Source organism: Chrysochloris asiatica, unplaced genomic scaffold, assembly GCF_000296735.1.
Source record: "Chrysochloris asiatica unplaced genomic scaffold, ChrAsi1.0 scaffold00272, whole genome shotgun sequence".
Classification (NCBI taxonomy): domain Eukaryota; kingdom Metazoa; phylum Chordata; class Mammalia; order Afrosoricida; family Chrysochloridae; genus Chrysochloris; species Chrysochloris asiatica.
The window spans coordinates 2,609,007-2,636,848 of record NW_006408790.1 but is presented as its reverse complement, the minus strand read 5'-3'; the positions used below and the strand labels follow the sequence as shown (position 1 = coordinate 2,636,848).

At 48.8% G+C, this 27,842-nt stretch overlaps 1 protein-coding gene across 1 annotated transcript in view; it reads right to left on the bottom strand.

The window, feature by feature from the left end:
- The window catches only part of NBEA (neurobeachin), an 822,532-nt gene that overhangs the window by 6,848 nt on the left and 787,842 nt on the right, over positions 1-27,842 (bottom strand). The window contains exons 49-54 of the mRNA XM_006874376.1: positions 19,902-19,991; positions 15,052-15,244; positions 11,841-11,912; positions 9,303-9,458; positions 8,772-8,942; positions 280-381 (exon numbers count right to left, since the gene is read on the bottom strand). Of these exons, the coding sequence (XP_006874438.1) occupies positions 280-381; positions 8,772-8,942; positions 9,303-9,458; positions 11,841-11,912; positions 15,052-15,244; positions 19,902-19,991 (784 nt within the window). The remainder of the gene's footprint in view (positions 1-279; positions 382-8,771; positions 8,943-9,302; positions 9,459-11,840; positions 11,913-15,051; positions 15,245-19,901; positions 19,992-27,842) is intronic.

Sequence of the window (27,842 nt, the reverse complement as noted above, 5' to 3'; positions counted from 1 at the left end):
GGAAGTCTGGAGTCCATGGGAATTTCAAATTCTGTTCTGAATTGCCCCCGCCCACTTTGATCAGAATTCTTTCATAGAATCTTTGATCAAAACATTCAACAATGATTGCTGGGCTCCCGATAGTCCTGGGTGTTCCTGGAGGCTATTAGTCACGTGTTCCATCCTGCTCCTATTCCAGACACTTCCTCTTGCCCTGTTATTCCAGGTGAATCCAGGCCAATTGTTGGGCATCAATAGTATGGTTTTTAAAGATCCAAAAAGAAAGAAACGACTGCTAACCTTTAGCACCACTGATAACCAGTCCCAGCTCTGCGCAGACAGAAACGCAGACAACCTCGTGGTCATGGCCCGTGAGGACGGCTCTTGGTGCCGGGTAGTCACCTAGAAAAGACAGCAGCATGAGTCCCTGAAACCCACCGCTGAGCCCAGCCGTCATGTGTGTTCCTGAGGGAGCAGGGGCAGGTTACTTATCATCTCAGCCTGCTCCCTCAGCCAAACACCCCAGGAAAGCCACGACCTCAGTAAAGCCAGCCACCCCGGTGCATCAAAAGTCGTGCTGCTGTTACGCTGTAGGATAAACACTGAACAGTTAACTGGAGACCGCTGGCCCCTCAGAAACCCTATTCAGGGTCACTATGGTCAACAACGACAGTGCATGTAAGAGTCAGTATCACATAAACTGTGGTCAGTGCAACGTGCAAGCTGGTGTTTAGTGCTGTCGAGTCAGTTCCGACCCATCGTGACCTGTGTAGGGCTTCCAGGAGTGGCTGGCATTTGAACCACCAGCCTTGCAGTCCACAGCACCACCCTAGGCCTCCATGGACCCAAGATGAAAACATCTGAGATGGGAGACACACACAGTGATTCAGGCTGCAGGGAAACAGCGCCGGTGGACTTTCTCAATGCAGGGTTACCACAAAACTTCAGTTTGTAAAAGCTCAGTGTCTGCTATGAAACGAGCGAGCGACTCCAGGTGGCTGTGTACAGACAATGGCGCTACAGTAGCTCGTGTTGTGGTGGAGGGACCAACCCCGAGCCCGCCAAGGCCTTTCCAGGTGTTGTATCGTTGACCTCTACTTCAGAGTCAGAAATGCGAGGCTCTGTGAGGTGAGCCAACGTGCCCATGTCCATGCACGAGCCAGGATGAATGGTCCAACCAAACCCACTGCTAGCGCGTCATCGCCAACTCACAGTGACCCCGGGAACACACCGACTCAGCCTTCGCTTCTGGAGCAGCTGGTGGATTGAACCCAGGTCATTAGGCGATTCTCAAGGTCACACTCTTACCCAGTTTACAGGGATGATAGTTGAGGTTTTGTGTCAACTCAAATGGGCCAGGATTCCCAGTACTAAGGGAGTTGAGATGTGGCTATCCACTATTCCGGCAGAGTTAGCTCTATGATGATTGGCCATGAGCAGCCAATCAAGTGAAATGATGCTTCCCAGGGGGTGTGACCTGCTCCTACTATAATGAACACACAGGAAAAGCTCGTGATGTTTCCCTGATGGGTCTGTACCTGGGATTCTCCATCACCGCACTTGTGAGCCATTTACGTGAAACAAAATGGTCTTTATATGCCGCTGTTTGGTGTCGGCAAGTCGGTACTGACTCACATCGATTCCATGCAGAACAGAACGCAACACAGCCCAGTCCTCCCCCAACCTCAAAGTCACTGCAAACTCGAGTCAAGCACCACTGCCCTGTGCCAATCCATCTCGCTGGGGGTCTTCCTCTGTTTCTCTGACCCTCTACTTTACCAAGCATGATGTCCTCCAGGGGCTGGTCCCTCCCAATAATATGTATGATGAATGATGGATGAAGTCTGTCCGTCATGCTTCGAAGGAGCCTTCTGGCTCTATTTCTGGCTAAAAGTTGGAACCGATCCAATGGAACTTAACAAGTACATGTATTTGTTTCACTGGTTTTGCGTCTCTAGAAAACCTAGCCGAAGACATGTAGTACCAAACTCAGAATCAGCCTTCATTTTCTTCTCTTATAGGTTTTTAAACAATTATAGCAGCGCCATGGTCTCATGTCTGTTTATCCCAGATGCATGATCTCACTGAGTCTACGTATCACCTTTCCCTAGTAATGAACTTGCATTAGACATAAATATGCCTCTCTGTGTGTGTGTGTATGTGTGTGTATACATACATATATCCATCATTTGTCTGTCAGTTGGTCGTACTGTGGTGGCTGTGAGTTGCTGTGATTCTGGAAGCTATGCCACCAGTATTTTAAATACCAGCCAGGTCACCCTTGCTGGACAGGTTTCAGATGAGCTTCCAGATGATGACAGACTAGGAAGAAAGAGACAAACTGCTTCTGAATATTTAGTCACTGAAAACCTTATGAATAGCAGAGAAACACTGTCAGACACAGTGCCGGAAAACGAGCCCCTTAGGTTGGAAGGCACTCAAAATGTGACTGGGGAAGAGCTGCCTCCTCAAAGTAGAGTTGATGGTGATGACGCAAAAGGAGTTAAGCTCGTGGGAGAAAAGCCTGCAGGACCTTCATTTGCTGATGACAAACAGCTGTAAACATCCACTGAAAATTGGAACATGGAATGTATGAAGTATGAATCTGGGAAAATTGGAAATTGTCAAAAATGAAATGCAACCCTACCCAGAGAAGCAGTGATGCCTGAAATGGAGCCAGAGATGATGACGTGGAGAGATGGAGCAGCTGGGGACTTTAGATCCAGAGAGGGAGAGCAACTGGGTGCTGAAGACCTGGGGGGTACAGGGGAAGGATTGCACGGAGGGGATTGTAACCATGGCAATGAGACGGTATACAATAGAATGAATGTAAGACTGATGTTCTCCCATGTAAACTATCACATAATTCACAATAAAACATTAAAAAAAAAAAAAAAAGAAATGCAGCGCATAAACACCGATATCTTAGGCATTAGTTAGCTGAAATGGACTGGTATTAGCCATTTTGAAACTGACAACCACATGGTTTACCATGTGAAGAGGAATGGTGTTGCATTCATTGTCAAAAAGAACATATCCAGATCAGTCATGAGGTACAGTGCTGTCTGTGATAGGATAATATCCATGTGCCTACAGGGAAGACCAGTTAATACCACTATTATTCAAATTTACGCACCAACCGCTAAAGCCAGTGAGGATGAAATAGAAGAATTCTACCAACTTCTTCAATCTGAAATTGATCAAACATGCAATCAAGACGTATTGATCATTACTGGTGATTGGAATGCAAAGGTTGGGAGCAAAGAGGAAGGATCAGTGGTTGGAAAATATGGCCTTAGTGACAGAAATGATGCTGGGGAACGCATGATAGAATTCTGCAAAACTAATGATTTGTTCATTTCAAATACCTTCTTTAGAAAGCATAAGACAAGATTATACAAATGGACCTCACCAGATGAAATACACAGAAATCAAACTGACTACATCTGTGGAAAGAGAAGGTGGAAAAACTCCATATCATGAGTCAAAACAAGGCCGGGGAAGACTGTGGAACATACCATCAATTGCTTTTATGCAAATTCAGACTGAAGCTGAGGAAAATCCAAACAAATCCACGAGAGCCAAAATATGAGCCTGAATAAATCCCACCTGAATTCAGAGCTCATCTGAAGAACAGATTTGATACATTACACTGCAGACCAGAAGAGTTGTAGGATGACATCAAGAACATCATGTAAGATGAAAGCAAAAAATTATAAAGAAGACAAGAAAGAAGAAAAAGCTCAAAATGGATGTCAGAAGAGACACTGAAACTTGCTCTCCAGCACAGTGATGCTAAAGCAAATGGAAGAAATGAGGAGGTACAAGAGCTGAACAGAAAATTTCAAAGGTCAGCTCGAGAAGACAAAGTCAAATATTACAATTTTTGAATTGTATGCACAAAGATCTGGAGTCAGAAAACCAAAGGGGAAGAACACGCAAAACATTTCTCAAGCTGGGGGAACTGAAGAAAAGATTCAAGCCTAGACTTCGTTATTGAAAGATTCTCTGGGCAAATTATTGAATGATATGGAAAGCATTAAGAGAAGATGGAAGGAATACACAGAGTCACTGTACGAAAAGGAAATGGCCACAGCGGGCTCAGTGTTGTCTCTCCCTAACTCAGAACACATGACTCAGACACGAGAGCTCTCGTGGTCACTTGCTGCACAATCTCTCAGAGGGGTTGGTGGTAACTGCTCAGTGGTGCTGGGCCAGATGCTGTCCTGCAGTTCTATGGATACACCTCGCCTCTGTGGGAACCCTACGAAGTGTACAAACTCTGATAGATAAGGTAGGGTCCTTAGTCCCCTTAATAGATAGGGTAGGGTCCTTAATCCTCCTAATAGATAGGGTAGGGTCCTTAGTCCCCTTAATAAATAGGGTAGGGTCCTTAGTCTCCCTAATAGCTAGTGTAGGGTCCTTAGTCTCCCTAATAGATAGGGTAGGGTCCTTAGTCTCCTTAATAGATAGGCTAGGGTCCTTCGTCTCCCTAATAGATAGGGTAGGGTCCTTACTCCCCCTAATAGATAGTGTAGGGTCCTTAGTCTCCCTAATAGATAGTGTAGGGTCCTTAGCCCCCCTAATAGATAGTGTAGGGTCCTTAGCCCCCCTAATAGATAGTGTAGGATCCTTAGTCTCCCTAATAGATAGGGTAGGATCCTTAGTCTCCCTAATAGATAAGGTAGGGTCCTTAGTCTCCCTAATAGATAAGGTAGGGTCCTTAGTCTCCCTAATAGATAGGGTAGGGTCCTTAGTCTCTCTAATAGATAGGATAGGGTCCTTAATCCCCCTAACAGATAGGGCAGGGTCCTTATTCATCATGGGGCAAGGATTTGAACGCGCCTCCTGCCTCCCAGGGTTCAGTTTCCAGCCAACAGCAGAAGGTCTAGAATGGGAACAGCAACATTAGGGGGTACTCACTCCTTAGGGACTCAGTCATTGGGGCTCAGAAGGGCAGCATTTATCCAAGGACAGAGTTCAGAGTGTTAGGGAAGACAAGGATGGACGTGATGTCATAGCGTGTAATAAAACACACATGAACGGCTGGATGGAAGCTTGATCAGCTCTGAAAACCTGCACCCAATTCACAATAAAAAGTAAAAAACAAACAAAGCTAAGCCTCTCTGTACACAGGGTAGATAGGGACGGGCAACTTAGATATTGGCTGCCTAAAATGAGGGGGTGATAAAGGTATGAAGTGACTGGCTTATAAGGTTTCAAGAGGGAGATTAATTTAAGAGTGTGTGGGGGAAGAAAGAGTCCCCACTGAATAGTTATCATCTTGTCTAGAAGGGTCTGGTTAAAAGAGATGGGGATAAGATTCATGTGATTCAATAGTGTGTAATTGTTATCATGACTAATTGCGACTGTCACAACTGAAAAGGTAGAAATTTTGTAACAAAAATGAGGGAGCAGTTAATCTTACAGTCCAGAGACAGAGGACCCTAGGACCATCAAGGGAGAAGAACATAAGCAGAATGTGGGACCTTATCCAGAGAAGTAGTGACGCCAGAGACAGAGGCAGAGATGGGGTCATGGAGAGGGGGAGCAGCTGAGGGCTCTAAATTTGTGGTGGCCATGAGGCACACTTGCAGAATATGCCCTTTGGTGGTATAAATTATTGTATATGCCTGAGTGTTTTTATTTTTATTTATTTATTTATTTTAAAAAAGAGCTAAAGTGAATAGAAAGAAATCCTGTGAACTGATGGTACATGGAGGGGAATGTAATCATTGTGATGAAACAAGGTGTATGATTTGTTGAATGTAAAACTGATGATCTGCCCTGTAAAGTTTCACTCAATCCACAATAAAATAAAGAAAAAAAAAAAAAGAAAAACAAACAAAGCTAAAACCAAAAAGACACCTCAGGGGGCGTTGTCGCTGCTTTGACTGCTGTGATGCGCTGGTCACTAGTCATTTTCAGAGATGACCAGCAGATGTGGGTTGACCAGATGTGGCCAGGCCGGGCAGGGCTGGGAGACAGGGTGGGGGGCCTCGCTCCCAGTGAGCTCGAGGATGCGAGTGAACAGTTTTGAGAGTAGGACAGGAGATCATAGTGGCCCTGCCTGGTCAGTAGGTGTGTGTGGATTTGACTCGAAAGGATCAGCGACACGCCCTTTCAGAGTTCTGTCTTGCTGTGCCTTTAGAAATGCCAAGTGCGTGCAGCAAGTGTTCTGTAAAGACCTCTGTTCCGGTAACACGCTTGCCGAGAAGATGGAGGTCTGTGTGGAGACCCCAGTATTTGAAATGTCGGTTGAAGAGGCCACACTGTAGACCTGGCTGTCTGGTGGTCAATGAACGCAGACTCTAAGGATTCAAGAGAAGCAGCGCCGAGTCATTTCCAGAGCATGGGCAGAGCGGGGCTCTGGAGGCTCGGCGGCCAAGTCCAAGACACTTGACAAGGCGTCCAGTCAGCTCCACCCGCCCTGCACACGGGAGGCCGCTTCCAATTACAGTGTGCAAATTAATTTTTATCACTTCCAAATGAGTTTCGGAATTTGTGTAAAAGCCTATGTCTGATGAAAGCCTCACTTCTCAGCAATTCTGTTATGTAGCTAAAGACCCGTTCAAAACCTCCATGTGCAAGATCACACATTTCACAAGAGTAAACTGGAGAGTCAGGAAACATGAGTTAAGACAACTAGACGTCAGGCCCTCTGGTCTGGAACTCTAGTCACTGCCTCCCATTCACAAATGGTCACAGTCACCTGGGCAATTTGTTAAAACTGTAGCAATACTGATTTCTGCGGAGGTTAGCAATCTGACATGCTGAAACCAGTCTAGACACCTAGGAACCTACAAACAGCTGACTCCAGTAGCTGTTGATGACTAATCAGAGTGCAAACCAAACACGTGCCTGGAGTCATGCTAACAAAATGACAGGGGTGTGACCATAAAGTTAATCAACCAGCCGTCTCATTCCATGAAACTGTGACTGGCAGACAAGGTGATCCTAACATGAGAGCAATTCTCTGGATTGTAACAGCAAACAGACAGGCTGATCCCTGAATAGGAGGAACACACGGCAGGCAGACCGATCTCCGAGTCTATAACAAACCCATGAACTGCTCCTATGAGTTGGAACGGACTCAGCTGCACTTAACAACAACATGCATCTGAACTACTGGAAGCTCGATAATTCATATCAGTGATTATTCCTTGTTGTTGTTAAGTGCTGTTGAGTTAATTCTGACTCAGAGCGACCCTGTATAGGGTTCCCCAGGAGCAGCTGGTGGGTTTGAACCTCCACCTATGGTTAGCAGTTCAGTGCTGATCCGACAGAGCCACACCAGGACTCCTAGGCAATTGTTCTTGTTGCCCCCTCCTTCCTGTTTATACCAAGACACCAGGAACCAGAGACTGAGATGGCGAGAGAGAGATGTGACGTTGGTGGAATCGCAGTCCTGAGGGGGATGTGTGCTCTGAGCTGAACAAACATTTCCGGGATAAGTCTGTATGAAACGTGGGGGCAAAACAAATGCTAGACAGACTGAGAGATGCAGACGCAGCGGGCTGGACGAGCCCCCAACTGCTTGTTTGTTTATTTAAACCGGGGGTGGGAACCTTTTCTCTGCCAAAATTTGTAACATCATTCACCGGCCACATAAAATAATCAAGTTGAAAATTATCCTGTTATATTTGGCCAAACATTTAATTAAATCACCCCAAATTTGATGGACTCCTGGTGTGGTGCTGTAGGATCAGCTTTGGATGGTTTACTGCAAGGTTGGCAGTTCAAACCCACCAGCTGCTACTTGGGAATGCTATACAGGGTCGCTATGAGTCGGAACCGACTTCACGGCACTTAACAACAAGATCGTGATGGCTGGAACCGTGGCTGCTTCGCCAGGGCCACACCAAATGATTTAGTGGGTCTTATAAGGAGCTCTGGTAGCGTAGTGGTTACGAATCGGGCTGTGAACCTCAAGGTCGGAAGTTCGAAACTACCAGCTGTTCCGCAGGAGAAAGACGAGGCTTTCGGCTCCCATAAAGATTTACAGCCTCAGAAACCCTGTGCAGGGTCATTATGAGTCAGAACCAACTCCACGGTACTTAACAACAACAACAAATATAGCCAGTGGGCTGGATGGTCCCCACCCGATTTAAACCATACAGCCCACTCCTTTGTTCCCCAGGTAATTTGGGGGTGCACTGGTTGTTGTTGTTACATGCCGGTGAGTCGGTTCTGACTCATAGCGACCCTGCATAGGATTTCTGAGGAGAGGCTGGTGAGTTTGAACCACTGACCTTGTGGCTAGCAGTTCAGTGCTTACTCTACAGCACCGCACGAGGTGTGTATCAGTGACCAGGAACCATGCACGGAATCCACCCAAGCACAGAGACTGCCCTGACGCAGCTTAGGTGGCCCCAGCGCCTATGGGCAGGAGACACTCAGAATTGCTCAACACATGCAGAGCCATGTACAGGCTACAAGTGCAGGGAGAAGGAGAGGACTCCGTGAGTCTTCCTGGGCATTTCTGAGGGACGGGCCCTCTGGACATTGGAGGGGGTTGGTGTGAGGGTACCTGGAGGCCCCTTTTATGAGGCCAGGTGTCTGTAAAGCCTTCCGTGTTAAACAATCCTCAGGAGAAAGAATTTGGGAAACTACGAAAGGCTGACTATCTTTAAATGACTATGTAACCTACTTAGTAAAGTGGATGGTCGCATGAAAGAGGAAGGCCTCAATGAGCCGGGCTGGCACAGCGGCCGCAACAATGGGCTCAACGACTGGGAGGCACGTGCGCCGACACTGCACTGAACGGGACCCCGGGCGAAGCCGTCACTCACTGCTGTTGGGGTTGTCGCCGATGATGTGGTGACGTCCACTCCAGTACCAGAGGAGCAGGGTGGCGTCCCGAGAGCCAGACACGATGTAGCAGTCGCCCCCGATGTAGGACTCGGACCGGGCCAGGCATGTGACCACGTCCCAGTGGCCAAAGACAATCTGGGTCAGTTTACCTGAAAGAGACAAGGCAGGCTGGTATCACGTTCCAGGTCCCCACCTGTATACATAGTTCAGATCTACCTACGTTCTAGGTCCCACCTGTACACATAGTTCAGGTCTACCTACGTTCCAGGCCTCCACCTGGTACGTCAGTAGATTTTCTTTCTCTTCAGAGTTTTGGGAATGCTGTTGTTGGATTTGATTTGGATCTGGGGAAGAAGACCCTGGTGCTCTTTTTCCTGTGATGGAGTCTGGCTCACAACGGGAACCGTTAACCTGTCCTTTGGAGCCGCACGTAGACAAAGGACTAGAGCCGTTCTCAGGTGCAGTTATGTGCGCTTTCAGAAAATACATTATCTCATGAGTGAGGTTACCTGTCTCTGTAGAATAAACTCTGAAACTCTTGTCCCAGAACCCACATATAAGAATATAGCGATTGTCTGCTGTGACCACAAAACAGTGAGCGTTGATCTGAATGCTCTGGTCCACAAGGTCTGTGATCTGCCGCTTGTTCACACCGGAGTTATTGGCTGAAAGGAAGGAGAAAAGGGAAGGTCAAGGGGGCACCACCAGTTCCGCTAAGCACTTTGCAGGAGACTACAGGGAGACGTGGTCTCCTAGAAAAGGCTCTCCCTCGAGGAGAAGGCCGCCATGTGTGCTAGTGGCTGTTTGGGGACCATGTCTCATGCTTTAAGAGCATGCAGGAGCTGGCCCGTCTTTCTCCCCCACAGAGAGCATGTGAGGAGCTCTCGCAGACCAGCTGGGCAGATGGGCCGCATGTTTAAACGCAGGGACTCTACAGACGCTCACCACACCCAAACCTCAGTGTCCACTCACAACGGGAGGAGGGACAAAGGTTGCATGAAGCCTGTGGCATGAGGAAAACATTTCTTAACGTTTGCCCCAGCCTGTCACTGTCTGGTGACACTGGCTAATCATGGGGAGCTGGGAGGAAGGAGGATGTTTTGTGGACGACCCCACAGGGAGCTTCAGGTCAGCAGCTTTAGAGACCTGACTGTCAGCCAAGAGAAGGTTCCCAGAGAGGCTGGCAGCGGAGGAGAGGCATCACAGAGCCCTGAATGAAGTCAGCCTGCCCTAGTCCCTGCTCCGTCCTCCCCAGGCTGAATTCTAAACAGAAAGAGGCCCTCAGTAGGCAGATGTAAGACAATCTCAGCTCACTGTAACACTAACGGCCACCCATGTACGACCAGCTGTGGGGATCTACAGCCCAAGAAGTAAGTCGAGATGGTGAACAGTCACGCAAACACCACAGAATCCAACCAACCGCTCTGACTGGGATCCCAGCAGTGGGTCCCTGGCAGAGCGAGAGAAAAACGCACAACAAAATACCAAAATCACCAAACACCCGAGGGTCACTGGTCTGACAGAGACAATGGCCCCGAGACCTCCTCTGACCAGGCTGGAGCCAGTCCCAGAGACCACTTTTCAGGCCCAATAGACCCACCACTGTCAAGTGTGCGTCACAGCCTGCATGGGGTTCCCAGCTAAGCCCTTAGTGACACGCACAGCCTCGGCTCTGGCAGAGCAGCTCAGTGTTTGAACTTCCAGACTTATTGTTAGTAGTCTAATGCTTATCCTGCTGTGCCACCAGGACTCCTTAAACAACAGGCAGGACCTTAACGTAAACAATAATAGCCAAGAGGAACAATCTATTTAATGCGACCAAAAGGACAACACCGGCCCCAAAGCAAAGACGAGAGGGTAGAAAGGGTTAAAAAGGGAAACAGGACCCAACCAAAGGTGGACTTGGGGCGGAGGGGGATGAGGGTGCGGACACACTGTGAGGACAGCAAACTGTGCCGTGGGCGCCATGTGTATAAACAATGAACGGGAAATGATTGTTCTCTATAAACTTTCACCTAAAGCACAGTAAAAACTTTTAAATAAAAAACACCCTTGAATCATGAGAATGTCAATATTTTCCATGGTTTACACGCTAGCTATACGCTATGTTGTTGAAGTCTGTTAGACAGAAGAAAACCTGTACTAGAAGGATGCTTGATCCTAAACTCATATTCTCCTCAACATATTTAGGAGCTACTTTGTGCAGGGTAAAAATAAGTACCTGAAGTGGTCATATCTGACCTCATTTCTGGGCTCAAAGATGAAGAGTGAGTTGTCGAATGAAACGCCATACATTTGCAGATAGCGTGATCAGTCCCCTAGCATTTTCACGGGTATTTTCTAGTTTAATCTGCAGACAACGCGCGAGGCAGGAACACTGAACACCAATGACCTCCGTGCGGAGATGACATGGCGTGCCTCAGAGTCCCAGACGCTCGCTTGTTCTGATCGCACTGGTGAATACCTGAGTAAGGGGTCTCCAGACATGTGCCCTGTGAGGTAATTTGAATATCTGCTAACAAAGAGTCACGTCGTGAGCGTCCAACCCATCTTGGACCGTCCAGTCAAACAGATGTTTGTATGCCTACTGATCGGAGGCCTCTAGAAAAGATGTTCTTGAGTATTATATTACTTTCATAGGCAAAGATCTTTGCCGTGTCAAATTCTTTTATCTTTAATAATTTCTTTAATTCCTTGTATTTTTAAGAGTATAGAATTGTTAGGGAATATTTTCTAATTGTTAGAGAGTAGTCTTGAAAGGAAAGATGGCTTGGAATTCGTTGCCTTGCTTACAACCAGCTTAAATGGTCTCTTAAAATATCAAGAAAATGCCACGGATACTTGCTTTCAGACCAGCCGGCTCTGAGACAGCATAGTGTGGTTTGCACAGTTCCTGGCGGTAGTTTAATGTTATTTGCATGTTCGTGTTTTGGCAGAAAACACAAACCACAAACAAAACCAGCTCTCTTTTATGAAGAATGACCACCTATGAATCGGTGGACAGTCAGAAAGCATGAAAGTGAAGTGTGTTTTTGTGCTTGACGTACCAATTAATGCGTCCATCTCAATGGGAAGGTGGTGAGCTTGATCCAAGGAGTATCCCGGAGCTCCTCTGAGGCCTGTGCAAGGGTGAGAAGAACAGCCTTCAGTCCTCAGAAAGGGCTGATGGACCGCCAGCAGCGACTGCACAAAACGTGGATCTGATTACAACGAGCTGCAAAGTTACTCTGAGGATGATTCGGTTACACGACACGTCTTTGTGGAGAGTCTGGAGTGATCCTCACAGGGGGGACCCTGGTTTCCACCTCAGAACACCCCAACAACAGCAAAGTGCTGGAGAAAACACAACCCTAACATTTGTTGGTCCCATCAGAGAGGTAGGGCAGCCGAAAGGCCATGGGGCAGAGAGTGAGCAGGACTCCCCTGGGGGAAGCTGAGGGGAAGGTGCGCTGTCATGGAAATGGGGTTCCTCTCTGTATACGAGCCTAAGTTAGAAATACTGCTCTCAGGTTCCTGTGGAGACCTGCACGGCTTGATTCTAAACAAAAACACTTAGCCACGTCCCTGACATCAGTGACCAGCTGCAGACACCTGTTTGGCCCCATGCACATTAGTGAACCTTCAAACAAAGGTGCCATTCCGCAGGGATCTTCTGGGCAAGTTCAGTTCAAGGCAGAGAGGTCAGCTCAGGGCGCTGCGGTGACTGCGCACACAAGAAGGCCATGGGATGCATCAGGAAGAAGTTTTAAAGAAACACAAACTATTGGTGAAGAAAAGGCTTCCAGGAAAATTGTGCGAGGAATTTTTCCATCACAGCCATACACATGGCTGGTCTTCCTCTGTGAAACATGACTCCATCCATGCTACAGCCCTAAGTTTCCCCTTCAGGCTTCTTTTGTGTTGCCGAAATGAAAGGGAGCACTGAGAGATGGGGCCATTAAAAAGGTCTTATCATAACCTAAAGTGGAAGCCTGGTGCGGCCCTGAAGGGTAAGCACTGAACTGCTAAACACAAGGTCAGAGGCTCAAACCCACCAGCCATTCCTCGGAAATCCAACACAGGGTCTCAGTGAGTCAGAACTGACTCTCGATGGCACTTGGCAACAGTAACAAAGTAAAATAGAACCCAGGTAGCCTTCTTGGGAAGTGGCTGTAGTTACATTTGAACGCCCTCCTTAGCGACATTCCATAATTAATCGCTCCTTTTCAATCAGCAAACAGGAACGCCTGAAACGGTGCCTACGTTAGGGACGCAACCACTCTGACTCCTGATGTGGTCCCACCAACTGCTGAGATACAAAAAATATACAACAATGCCTGAACGGCATCCTGATTTTCCTTCCCCTGAAGAACCCTAGCTGCCCCCGCTGGCTGGGGAGGCAGATCCGGGAGATTCCTGCCTCCCCCACCCCCCACCCCCCCGTTCCCTCCATATGGATACTCAATACATGTTTTTGCTCTGAGTTTTGTCTCACTGAGTATCGGCTGATTTAGCAGCAGGTGAAGAACACTTTTCTGTGGTTACATAAAGTCAATGAACACTGCACAGGAGAATGATTTGGGTCCCTCGAGGGTGCCAGACACCCTTTCTGAAGTGGTGTCAATGGAAGAGCACAGAATTCTTCAGGGAAGGACTTGAGACAAGAAGACACTGTCTTCAGAAGTGTAGACACCCAGATGGCGAGTCTGTCAATGAACAATGGCTTTACGTTTGGATGTATTTGTAGCAAGACTTTGTGATGGACCCTCATCTTACAAACAAACCGAATGGTCAAAACGGAGCCACCCCTCGAATCCTCAGCTCAGTGTAAGCTACTTCCTGGAATGAACAGTTTGGGCCGTCATCTTGCCATTTTTTCCTGACAGCCTCGGAACCAACTCCACGGCACACAGCCACCACCACTATGATTACATAACATACCTCACACTTTTGAACAACCGTAAGGAAATCTATGGTCCTTTGCAGCTTTCCTTCAATGTAACACATTTCTAAAGAGTCAGGCCCCTGAGAGAGTACAAAAGATACATTTTTGCCTCAGATGTTTGCTGGCTGCACACTTCTGTTGATGATGACAAGGGTGTGTTTAGGGATTAGGAGACGGAGGGATGGCATGAATTGTTACGACTTTCAGTGCACCGTGGAAGTCTGAGGGTGGGGGCCCAGGTTAATTCACTGTGGCTTATCTGCTCCGTCTTGACGACAGCAGGTGTTTAAGTGTTGAAGCGGGCCACATCTCATCCTGCCCGGCCTAACTAAGTATCAGTACGCCTGAGCCTTGACAACAGCAGTCTATCACCGGAAGATGGACCACTCGGAACATCCTGGAAAACATTTGGTGAAGATGTGCACGTGAAACCCTCTGAGGCTCTCAGCTGACCAGGATGGAGGGAAATGACATCTGTCTTGTTCACTGCTACTGTTTACTGCTCAGTGCTGTGTGACACCAAGGAGCCACGTAGAAGAACGCCGTGGGTGGAAGCAGAATCTGAAACTGTCAGAAGGAGAAGTCCGGATTCTTCCAAGACACGACCCATGAGGCCCTGGTACGTGCAGAGGACTACATCCGGTTGTCCAAGGCTGGGACCTTTCAAAAGCACATCGCCAGGCCTGGCTTCTGAGGGACCTCTGCGTGGGTTTGAACCATCAACCTTTTGATTAGTAGGAGAGTGCTTTACCATGTGCACCAGCTAGGGCTCCCGCTTTTGGGGACCATGGGCTCTTAAGTGGGGTGTTGGGCTGCTGTAGTGGATGGAGCGGAGGCCTGGATGGTGCAGGACAATGTGCTGAACCGCAAGGTCAGTTTGAGCCGCAAGGTCGGTGGTTCAAACCCACCAGCTGCTCCTTGGAAACCCTATGCAGGATCACTGAGTCACAACAACAAGGGGTGGAGCGGGAAGGAGCACCCGATTTGTTTGTAGAACTGCTTCCATCCACTAAATGCTTTGCTGCTGTTGGGACGTGCCGCCGGGTTGGTTCCAACTCACAGCCACCCTGTACAGGGTTTCGGAGGAGCAGCTGGTGTGTTTGAACCACCGACCCTGTGGTTTGCAGTCCAGTGCTAATCCAGAGCGCCCCCCAGGAGTCCCTGGCCCAGCTCCCCTTGAGGCCCTGCATCTGAGGCCAGCAGACAGGCATTGTGTAAACAGCTGCTTACTCTGCTGGGGTTCCTGGGAGCCTAGCTAACCCTCCTGTTCCTCTTACCTGAGCTGTAGCCTGGAGGGCCCAGTTAGGAAGTGCCGGCCGGCCGGGCGCACCTACCCACTGTGTTGTGCCATCTATTCACGGCAAAGAGTCTGCTGCAGGTGACCGTCACCACCGCAGGGATGGTGAGGTGGGGCAGCGTGTTGGCCGCCACATGGGTCACGGGCGAGTTGGACGGGAACTTGAGCACCATGATCACGTCTTGCTGCATCTGGTCTTTGAACATGAGCGGGCTCTGTGGAAGGAAACACTGTTGAATAGAAAGGGAGAGAAGAGCGGAGAGACAAAAGGGAGAGCGCCGTTAGTGAGCGATCTGGGCAGCGCGGGCACACACATGGACGCCGCTGGCCGCAAGCAGTGGCGGCCACGAGCAGCGGCCACTGTGGACCATCCACATGGGTCTCCACAGTCCCTGGCATCCAAAACCACACGATTACCCGTCTTTTCACACAAACAGTGTGCGCCCTAAGCTGGCCTGCTAGCTCAACTTGGTCCCTTCTCCAGGTCGCTGTGCTAATTTTTGTTACAAAACCAAACTGAATTGTCTCCAAGCTGATTCGGACAGAGGAGAACTGCCCCAAGGGTTTCCTCAGCTGGACTCTTCACAGAACAGACCACTTTGTTGCTCTTCCACGGAATGGCTGGTAGGTTTGAACTGGTGACCTTTCAGTTAGCAGCCCAGCACCTAACCCACTGTGCCACCAGGGAACACATAAGAAACCAGCATAGGATGGGGGGAGCAGTAAAGGAGGGCACGTAGGATAAGCACGGGTCTGCAAACCACAGATTGGTGGTTCAAGCCCACCAGTCACTTCACAAGAGAAAGATGAGGCTTTCTGCTCCTAGAAGACTGAAAGCCTAGAGTCACAGAGGCATGGAAGGTACTTAACAACAACAGGTAGGCAAACAAACACACAGATCATGTTATCTGCATAATAATACAGCAATGCTGATGTTAAGTGCTGTTGAGTTGGTTCCAACCCATAGCGAACTGTATAGGGTTTCTGAGGAGCAGCTGGTGAGCTTGAACCGCTGACCTTGCAGTTCAAACCGACTTTGGAATCCAGTGCACTAACCCACAACACTAACCCAGGACTTCAATACAGCAACAGTTAGCCTCGATCCAAGCTTCCATGTGAAAGCTAAGCTCAGCTTCCAGACAAGGACATATTAGTGGACAATGGGTGAGGTTGGTTACGATGTGAGAGGCTACTTCTCCGTGGTGGACTGGTTGCCAGTGGTTTCTGGGCATTTCTGCAATGGTTCACACCCACGGTTTACTGTCTAGACCATGTCCCCTTCCAGACGCTGAGCCAGCTGAGGGCAGCCGACTTTTTTGCTTACTCCATCTTGGTTTGTCTCTCAAGCATCCAGCATGTGGCTTGAGAGGATGAGGAGGAGAGGCGATGGGTGGCACTACCGCAGGAGCGATGTGTCTGTTGTTGGGTCCCGTGGAGTTGATTATGGTGCCTCACAACCCCACAGGACTGAGCAGTGCTCCCCATACTGTTTCCTAGACTGCAAATCTTTACGGGGACAGATGGCGACGCCATTTCTCCATTCGAGTCAACGGTAGGTTTGAACTGCCAACCTACTGGCTAGCAGCTGAGCGCTGAACTGCTGAGATACCAGGTTCCTTTTAATGTTGTGACCAAAACAACAAAATACACTGCGTCTCATGACGGCCCTCCAGAAGCACCCGGAGAGTCCCCAAGCTACCATCTTTATGGAAACAGCGGTCTCCTGGCTCTCTCGTGTGGGTTTCAGCACTTCGCCACCATAGCACCTGAGCTCTGAAAATATCCAATAATCTCCACAAAAAGCTGACAGTGGCAAGAATCTACACAAGGGAGACTGCAATTGTCGTTCACAGGCTGGCCATGGCTAAAACTGTCCTCTTGATTTCACCAGCACGCCTTGTAAGTGCCTATAGGAGAAGCTGAGGTAAAGACCTCGGTAGGCTTTGTAACCAGCTGCTCTGTCTGTTCCTCACAGCGACCTGAATTTAACCAGCCTGTAGTTTCTTCCTGGACTGTCCTGCCAGTTCTGTCTCTCATTGATGTCCACTGGGTGATGGCCTAGGATAAGTATTCTGACCGAGCAGATAAAATGAACTTGGGATGACCGCTCTTGGCCCAATCTGTCAGAAAAGAAATGCTGGCACTTTCTTCTGAACAGTGTATTAAAAATGCCCCACTTCAAGTCTTGTGGCTCCGAGTCTACATGGTAATGGTGACCGGGGTCTGCGTGGGCAGCTCGCCTGCTGCAGACCTGTGTTTTGCCACAGACCCACATTCAGCCTTGCTATGGGGGTGGGGGGTCTGAGCAATTGTAGAAAAGAAACCAAGTGTCTATAAAGGTGTGCATTTATTAGTTCCCCTGTGAGTTTGCCTGTCGAGGACTTGGAGAGATCAGGGGATGTGTTTGCTCCTGTCTCCCCAGCACTCGGCATTACTTCTGACACACAGAAGAGGCATGAGAGAAACCCGTTGGTAACTAGTGTTGTTTCTGTTGTGTGCTGTTGAGTGGGTTCCAGCTCATAGTGACCATATGTAGTTTATGAGGACCCACCGGTGGTTTAGCAGTCTAGGGCTAATCCTACAGCGCCACACCAGGGCTCTGATGGTGGTGGTGCTCATGTGCCTTCAAGTCAGTTCCAGCACACAGCGACCCTGTACAGGGTTTCCAAGGCTGTAAATCTTTACAGGAGCAGAAAGCCTCATCGTTCTCCACAGAACAGCTGGTAGTTTCGAACTGCTGACTGTCAGGTTCGCAGCCCAACTCGTAACCACTGCACTACCATAGCTCCTTAACAAAAGTACACTTTAAGAATAAATTCTATATATATTTACAATATAGTATGTATACATCCATTTAAAAAGGGTGTAATAGAGATAAATACTATTAGCTAATACTGTGCATGCAGGGGCTTTTAATCATTGCAATGATTTGTTGAAAGTAAAATTGAAGGTTTACTTCACTCAATTCACAATAAAAGCTTTTTTTTTTTTTAAAAAAAAAAGTGGGGTTTGAATGCAAAGGCATGAAGTGACTGGCTTACAAGTTTTCCAGTGTGTAACTAGTTACAGAATGAGGCGGGTAAGGTAGAAGCCCCACTGAATAGTTTCCCTCCTCTCCAGGTGGATCTGGTGAAAGGGGATAGGGACAACTATGATAGGATTTCATGACTCAATTGTGAATAGTTATTAGCAGGATTAATTGGTATTGTTACGGCTATGATTGCAGAAGGCATGTAACTAAAAGTGGGAAGTAGTTATCCTTTCATTTCAGGAACAGACGCTCCCAGAACCATCAGGAAGGAAGAGCATGAGTGGAACTGAAATCCCTACCTAGAAAAGCGGCTACAGCAGAGATGGTGGCTGTGTTTCTGTGGGCAGGAGGCTGACTGGCAGAATGCGTCCTTTGGACATTTAAATGAATCTATATTTTTTTGTTTTGCAAGTGTACACCAAATATTTTTGCCTTGTTCATTTGTGAAATATAGGATGTAAATGAGGAGCCACAGGAGGAAGTAGGATAAATGTTGTTGCAGGGAGGAGATTGTAATTATTGAGATGACACAAGGTGGATAGTTTGCTGAATGTAAACTATGTAAGCTGATGATCTTGCCTGTAAACCTTCACCCAATCACCCAATTCACAATAAAAAGCTATATATAAAATAAATAAATTCTAAAGGTCTTTCTCAGAAGACACAATTACTGTTTGCCAACAGACTGAAGGATTCCTGGTGTGGCGCTGTAGGATCAGCACTGGCCTGCTAGCCACAAGGTTGGCAGTTCAAAACCACTAGCTGCTCCTTGGGAACCCAATACAGGGTTGTTATGAGTCGGAACCGACTTGACAGCACTTCACAACAACAACAACAAATTGAAAAAGGACAGTTTTATTATGCAAATAAAGGGACCCTAGTGTGCTGTGCTTGAGCGCCTGGCTGCTAATCTCAAGGCGGGTGGTTCAAACCCCACAGACCCTCAGTGGGAGGAAGATGAGAGAGTCCACCTCCATCCAGATGGCAACCTTGGAAGCCTGTGGGGAAATGCTATTCTGTCCTAAAAGGTCACATTGGAACCATCTCCATGGTTCTGAGGGACAGAAGCTTTGAATGATCGAATTAAAATGAGAGACATGTTGCTCATCCCTCACAGTGTGGGAATGACAGGCTCTGATGCATGAATTGAGAGTGAAGTTGAGGGGGTGGGGGGCCAGCAGGAAGCTTCAGACCCCCTGTACAGATGCCGGCTGCCGGGCTGAGGCCCTCACTGGGTAAGGGCAGAGACAGATGGCATGTGACCCAGGTCTGGCCGTGGAACCCAGCTCTGTCTGCCTGCCTCTGTGTCAGGGACCAGACATGGATGTTTCCAGTGAACCCCCTGTAGCCTTTAAAAGATTAAGTTTGGCAATTTCGTATAGTGCTGAGAGTTTCCGTCACAATTTACAAATCAAATCTCACTTAAGAAAGGAGCCCTGGTGGGGCAGTGGTTAAGCATCAGCTAACTGCAAGGCCAGCAGTTTGAAGCCACTCTGTGGGAGCAGGTGAGGCAGTCTGCTCCCGAGAAGGAGACCCTATGGGGCAGTTCTCCTCTGCGCTGTCGGATGGCTATGAGTCGGGAGAGAACTCCCTTTGGTCTAGGTAGCCTTTCCTTAGAACAGAGAGCTGAAGTAAAGGCTGGCTGTGATCCCCACATTGGGCGGAACCGGGCCGAACCGGGACTTCAGGAGTTCCCCTTCCCCCACCTCCTCAGCGATTATGACAGTGCTTCGAGAGGGTGGAAAAATCCCGTTCTCTTTTCATTCTACTTTCCCACCCACTTGTCTGAGCGCTTCTGGGATCTTTGCTCAGGCACAGGACAGAGAAGAGGCCGGCTGTGGGCCGCTGGGACTCACCAGATGCATGGCGGAGCTCCGAGGTGGATGTGGCTCGATAAGCAGCTGAGCCGGCGTCTGTCCAAAGTTCTGAATCTGCACCTCCATGGCCTGTGGGCAGGGAGAGTGGGTCACAGTCAATGGGGAATCCCAGGAGAGGTCAGGAAGGCCGGGAGCCTGCGCTCGGGGCGTCCATCAGCCACGTGTCAGCGTTTGGGAGGCAAGCTGCTGTCCCCCAAGTGAAGCTTTTATTCCAGAAGCTGTGGTTCCAGGTGGGGCTGGGGCCTGTGAGGACAAGCTGCAGTTGTAAGCCCAACGCAACACCACAGACAACATGCCAGGCACCTGGATGAAGTCACTCACGAGAAGGAAAGGGTGGGAGGGGTGGTCCCTAATGAAATAAGCATCTGGAATCTTACCGGGACAGAAAGAATACAAGACAGAAAGCCCACTCATGAGTCAAGGTCAACTCCTGAAAACCACATGCCCTGGTCATCACCTCTCAGTCAGTAACTAGAAAAGGCATTGAGAAACTGGTTATAGTTAGAAAAATCAAGTGCGGTTCAATCTCATTACATTTGTATGTATTTCCAGTTTGCGATGGGATTTTCAGATGCCTCCTGCAATATTATCTGCAAAGTATGATTCTATTTGCTTCAAATTTTTTCTGAAAGTTTAGGAAGACTGAACTCAGAGGCGAGGGTCATTTCAGCATCGTGGACTAGGTAGTACTTCACTAGTGCCTGTCCGGATGGACGGATTCGTGAGATTTTACAGCTTCACACGAACAAACATCATTTCAGACCTGGAAGATCTGAGCTTGTTTTATATTCCTTTTGCCCATGTGTGCCCCGCAACTATTTGCAGAAAGACAAGCGCTTTTTCTAACCTTAGTATTCTCCAGGCAAAAGCTTGCCATCTATACGCTAGCCTCACAGAATGGCTTTTCCAAAACAACGTAGGTGACAAGGAGAAGCCCTGTATTTACTATGATCGTTACTTTGTTACTGCACTAATTTCCCCCTAAAATTGTGTGCAGTTTGGCTGCACATAAAAGTGAAATAGTAAAGGCTGCTGCAGGTAACGTGGTGGATGTCTCTCCACACAACGCTGCCGCCATTCCCGCTGATACAGTACTTACACTGAACAATCCGTTCTCCTTGATGGCAATTCAGGAAAATGTTTTTCAATAAAAGTGTGGATTTTAAAATTTATTAGTCATATTAAACATGAACGCGTCAGGCTCTGCTGTATTTCAGCAGCCACATAAATGGGGCTCTGCTGCTTTAATTTGCAGAGGCGGGTGTGACAGATGAGACCTCTTCACATCTGACTGTAATGTGTACGTTTAGCTGCAAAGTGTGACTGTGTAAGGAAACAGAGCTCACTAGGTACCACTGGACTATGACTAGAAGGGCGAGAGCAAAGAGTCTGGTCTGGCTCACATTAGGAGCCGTAAGTGTTTGGCAATTATTTGCAAGAAAACAAGGATGACAGCAAGCAGTGTTTTTTTGGTTACAGCTGCCCTGTTAGCAAGTATGGACGGAAGTCACTGCGGTCATCGACAGGGACGCTCGGGGTTTCGGAAGCTCCTTGTAATCACTTGGACCAAGGAGGCACTGGGGTGGGTGATGTCACATTGTGGGGGCTGCAATCAAAGAGACGGAATAAAATGTGTCTGAATTGTTGGAAGGAAAACTGATCTACTCTGTATACCTTCACCCAGTTCACAAACAAAACACATGCTAAGGAACGGCTCTCTTCTGTGGAGGAGAGAACGTCCCCTAAGCTGGCCTCCACCTGGTCACACTCCAGCTCTCCGGCTGCTGGCTGCCTGCTTGCCTGGGGGAATGGGATTTATCACACGATTATTCATGTGTGTCTGTTTGCTCAGAATGTGGACCCCAGCCGATGTACTGGGAGCATTTATGTAAGACTGACACTTAGCCTCTAACAACGGAAGGTTGGGTGGCAGAAAACGCACTGGCCACCTTTACCTTTACAATGCAACCAGGCACCAACAAACTCCTGAAGCAATGACTTCAGGTAACAGGAGTTACGGAACATGTGCGTGATAGTCCAGCAGCCCCTTGGCTGTGGAGTCCACTCCACACTGGACAGAGGAGAGCTGCCCCACAGACTGCTCATCAAAACATCACTCCATGCGAGAGGGAGGGGGCATCTGTTCCCATAAGGATCCCAGGCTGGGAAACCCTATGGGGCCGTCCCACTGCCACCGGGGCTGTGTGAGGTAGACCCGAGCACAGGGTGGTGGGTTTGGTATTTGGTTCTGAAGTCCCCGGAGTGTTCCTGTAGACACAGCCACCCTGTCAGCCCCTACAGGCCTGAGGCCTTGGGTACCTCTGGGAACTTGGCACCCATACCCATGCAGAGAGAAGTCCAGTGAAGAAAGAAGTGCCACACATAGACTGTGTGATGTCACTGTGTTGTCAGGGTGCCAGTGGACCCCCTCAGAACCTTGGACGCTTTCCTGTAGGAGCAGACACGGGAAGAGGCAGGGGTCCACTGTCATACGTGCCTTCCTTGTCTTCTGTGGATAAAGGTACATTTTCAGGCAACAAACAATCCAGGGATCCTACCAGACCGTGAAGAGCTGCTCCACAGGGTAACCACGGCTTCTGGCTGCACGTGGAAATGGGGAGCAACGCATATCCCTCATGGGCCTGACCTCAGAGGCAACGCAGAACCTGTGCATCACCATCAGAGATCCTGTCAGAACTGTCCCCAGAGAGACGCAGTGGCCTCTTCCATCTGTGCGCGCACCTCCCGGCTCCCAGGCAGGGCAAAGCTCTGACCAAGACACAGGAGACGCTGTGGTTTGGATAATGCAGAGCCTGAGCTCAGGCCCATACCCGCTGGGCTTGTCTTTTGGGAGAGAGATGCAAGACGCTCCAGATGTGGTGCCTTAGGGTCGCTCACTAACAATGTGGGCGGAGAGAAGCTCTGTTTCAGCCATTCCCCTGGGTCTGCACAAAAATATAAAACTCAATAAACATCTTTGTTGTTGTTGTTGTTAGGTGCCATGGAGTTGGTACTGACTCATAGTGACCCTACGCACAACAGAATGAAACACTGCCCAGTTCTGGTGAATCTCACAGTTGTTGCTAAGCTTCAGCCCATTGATGCTGCCATTTGGCCAATCCATCTCGCTGGGGGTCTTCCTCTTTTTCTCTGACCCTCCATCTTACCAAACATGATATCCTTTTCCAGCGACTGGTCCCTCCTGACAATAGGTCTGAAGTATGAGAGACTACGTCTGGCCATCCTGGCTTCCAAGGAGCACTCTGGCTGCACGTTTTCTAACATAGATCAGTTTGTTATTTTGGCAGTCCATGGCACTTTCAATATTCTCCTCCAATACCAAAAAGGTCTTGTGCAGCTGATTTGCCTAGTGAAATATGTCATTTGATCTCTAGGCTGCTGCTTCCATGAGTGTTGATAGTTGATCCAAGAAGAATGAAGTCCTTTTCTCCATTAGTAAGAACGTTGTTTACTGGTCCCGTGGTGAGGATTTTTTTTTTTTTTTCTTTACATTGAGATGCAATCCATATCGAAGACTGTGCTCTTTGATCTTCATCAGTAAGTATTTAAGTCCTCTTTGCTTTCAGCAAGCAAGGTTGTATCATCTGCATATCGCAGGTTGTTAATGAGTCTTCCTGCAATCCTGACGCCACATTTTTCTTCATAGAACCCAGCTTCTCGGAGGATTGGCTCAGCACACAGGTGGAATAAGTCTGGGGAAAGATGACACACATCTTCCACAGCACTAACTAAATACACCAGCTACTCTGAGGCGGGAGAGGAGGCTGTCTGTCTCAGAAAGCCCAGGTAGGGTCACCGTGTGTTGGAACCAGTTCGACCACAGTAGGTCCGGTTCAGGAGTAAGGCTTCGGCCACTCTCTGTACAATGCAGGAGACTCTGACAAAGTCCCTGTTCAATCTGGTAACAATTTTTAGAAATTCAAGGGGAAAAAGAATTAGCAAGAGCGGATGTGGTGAACGCAGAACACAGTTTCTGAAAGTTCCCTCGGTGTTGTGAGACACGGCCCAGGTCAGTTCTGAGAGCAGTTTTCGTTCAGCGCTTGTACAACGAGGCATGTTTTTCCTTACTGGAAAATACAACTTGGACACACAATAAAAATTCTGTATGCGATTTATATCCACCTTTGTTTCACCTCAATGCTACCGGCTCTAGCCCCCAACAGGAGCGTGAACAAAGACTGTGTACTTTGGAGAAGTCTGAAATGATCAAGCAAAGATAATTCCATGCCAGGCTGTATTTTAACTGATGAGCTTTTGCCTCTGGTTTTATCGTTGTAATAAAGTCAGATCATAGAAAGCATTACTTTTTAATGCTGGAGAAGCAGGAGCCAAATAAATCTAGCAAACAATATCTGTACTTGATTATGTCTTGCTTTATAAACATTAAACTATATAAAAAATTAAAATGCTATTTTACATTTAACTGCTTCTGGTTTTTTCATCGAAGGCCCCCTCCCTCTGTTGGAGCGTTCGGGCTCCATCGATCCTTGTGAGATCCCTGGACTCAGGTGGAGGGACACCATGTTCCTGTAACCGTCAGACTGCTAGACCGTATTACTACTGGACTTGCTCTGTTTTTTTCACTGTCCATTCAAGGTAAATACAAAGAACCCTGGTGGCACGGTGGTAAAGTGCTCAGCTGCTGGCTGGAGGGTCGGCCCCCTACTCCACGGGAAGCAGATGTGGTAGTTGGCTTCTGTAAAGATCGATGGTCTTGACACTCTGTGGGGCTGTTCTCCTCTGTCCTAGAGGGTCTCTGCTTGTGGGAATGGGGCCCCGCCTCACCACTCACAGGATACTTGCCCCTAGTCAGGGCAGGAGACCGGAGCGGGAAGGCACTTCCGGTTCCAGTCCCTATAGCCACAGCCTCCTCCAGGGTCTCCAGCCTCTAGCCTCTTGGGTCTAAGGGTGCAAACAGACGCTCAGTGCTTACTGCTGGGCACTTGACCTTCACGCCGTCATCCCCTCTCTCCTGCCCCTGTCGCTGGTGCAGACCCATAGGGAACCCACTGTTCCAATGGGCGATCTAGGCTGTAATCATCCGGGAGTGGCTGGGTGGCTTTGAACCGGCAAGCCAATTGAAGGCTTAACCACTGTGCTCCCTAAGCTCCTCGTCCTGTCTGGGCTGGAGGACCATTATCCACTCTCCCTGGCTCTCTGAGAGGGTGCCGTGAGGGTGGGCAGACCCAGTGGGAATGACACACAGGCCATGACACTAGGAAGTAGGAGAGTCAGGGCCAACTTCTGATTCACAGCTGGGGGAAAACCAGACCGTCAAACTCTCTGCCACCGAGTCCATCTCTGACTCACAACCAGTGGCGCCGGGCGTGAACCGCGGGGGCGTATACGGGGGTGGGGGTGCATACCACGGGGAGGGGCACAAAGGGGGGCGTACACAGGGGAGCACCACGGGGGGAAGGGGGGGTACATACACCGCAGGGATTCTGCTGCCAGTCTTTCTCCCCAGGAGCGGTGACCTAACCCACAGCGCTCTCTGGGCTGTAGTTAAGTGCCATCGAGTCGGTGATGACTCACAGTGACCATGTATGGTCACTTCCAAGGAGCAGCCGGTGGGTTCGAACTATGGACCTTATGTTACAGTGCCACACCAGGAGTCCATATATGTACGCTGTTGGTGTTAAGTGCTATTGAGTCGGTTCTGATGCCTGTCGACCCCTTATAGGGTTTCCAAAGAGCAGCTGGTGGATTTGAACCCGGAGCTTGTAGTTAGCAGTCCAGTGCTGATCCTACAGCGCCACACCCACTGAATCGATTCCAACTCATAGTGACCCTGTATAGGATTTCCGAGGCTCTGGTAGCGTAGTGGTCACATATCGGGCTGCGAACCGTAAGGTCAGCAGTTCGAAATCACCAGCTGTTACGCCGTAAAAAGAGACTTTCAGCTCCTGTAAAGATTTACAGCCTTGGAAAGGCTGCACAGGGTAGCTATGAGTCGGAACCGACTCCACGGCACATAACAACAACAGATCTTTACTGCAGCAGAAAGCATCATCTTTCGCCAGAGGAGTGACTGGTAGATTTGAACTACTGATCTTACAGTTAGTTAGTAGCCCAACTCGTAACCACTATACTACCAGGGAACCATCTGCTTAGGAGTGACAGATATGCTTATCGCCAATACGGCTCCTCGGAGTCCTGGTGTGGCTCTGTGGGTTAATGCACCAGACTGCAAAGCCGTTTGAACTGCAAGGTCAGCGGTTCAAGCTCACCCGTCGCTCCTCGGGAACCCTATATAGGGTCGCAATGATTCGTCGGCACTTAACAATGAAGTCTGAGGGTTCCCAAGATGAACACCCTCATAAACGTCATGGGGTCTCTCTGCAGTCAGCACTTGCTAATCCCCAAGAAGCGAGTGGAGGCAGACACTGTACCCCTGGGTTCGCGGCTCACAGCCCTGCGTTCTGAGCAAGTCTGTGGCACCATTTCCCCACGGCCGTGCTCACTACGTGCGTGCGTCACACTTGCATCGGCCTCACACAGTTCCCAACTTGGCTCGTGACGTAAACGTAACTTCTGCATGCACTGGGAGACCACAGACCCCGGGACTGGCGTTATCGCAGCAGGCTGGAGCGGCTCCGACCTGGAAGCAGAGTTTGGTCGATCAGGCGTTTGGCTGTGGGCTCACATTTCTCAGTGGCCCGCGAGTGGAGGACGCAGATGTTCTTGGCAAGTCCTGATGTGGCACTGTGGAATAAACACTGGACTGCTAACCAAAGGTTGACGGCTCCAATCCATCAGTCGTTGGAAACTCTGTATATGGTCTCTATGACCAACTCGATAGCACTTAATAGCCAGTGTTGTCAGGAAGGACCAGTACCTGGAGAAGGCCAGCAACATCATGCTTGATAAAATGGAGGGTCAGAGAAAAAGAGGAAGACTCTAACGAGCTCGACCGGCACAGTGGCAGCAGCAATGGGCTCAAATACAGCCAAGATGTGAGGTGGGCGCAGGTCCGGGCAGTGGTTCTTCCCATTGCGCACGGGGCTTCTGGGAGTCAGAACCGAGTCCATGGAACCTAACAGCAGAGGAGGGAGTCACCCCAGAAAGGCTTATCGGTGTATGGGTGTGACCACACCACCCCTGCCACCTTCTCCCAGGCTGGATCAGCCCGGGACTGGTCTTGAGGGGGAGGGAGAGAAGGGGTAGGTGATGGTGGAGGAGGACGTGGGAGGGTTCCAGGTGGGGGGCTTTCTTGAAAACTCTAGTCACCAAGAGAAAATAACAATGAGTATTTTTTTTTTTCAATCAGTGGGAGGTACACCAACACTCCGAAATTAAATCATATACTGAGATTTAAAAACAGTGTCTCATTTATCATCAGGAAAACATACTTTTCTTTGGTCCAGACCAAACAGGCAATAAGCATGGAAATGCCCATTTATCAGTGTGTTTAAGACCTTTACCAGTGGGTCCTAACCATCTAACTTAACTGTAACATAGTCACAGTGAGTGAGGACTGCCTGACAAATGGAAGCAGGCGATGGGTTCTGCTGTAAACTGTGTAATCTAAGTCAGACTGAAATCTATGTGGGGCAGCCGGGAGCTTAAGGAAAGCCCTTCCAGCGATTTCAACTGCAAACAACAGGCTGTAATTTTCACCCTTCTTCCCTGATGTAAAATAGGACTCCTGATGCTTGTGAACACATTTACTGTTAATTTCTGAAAATCAATAATTAGTACTTCTCAGCAGCACATAATACAAACAATACAAGAGAGCACGATGACCCCCATCACATATTTCTAGAAGAGTCTGTTCTTCTGGTAGTCCACGGTACCTTTAATGTCCTCCTCCAACACCGTAACTCAACTGCATTAATCCTTCTACGGTCTTCCTTATTCACTGTCCAGCGTTCACATCCATATGAGGTTATTGAAAAT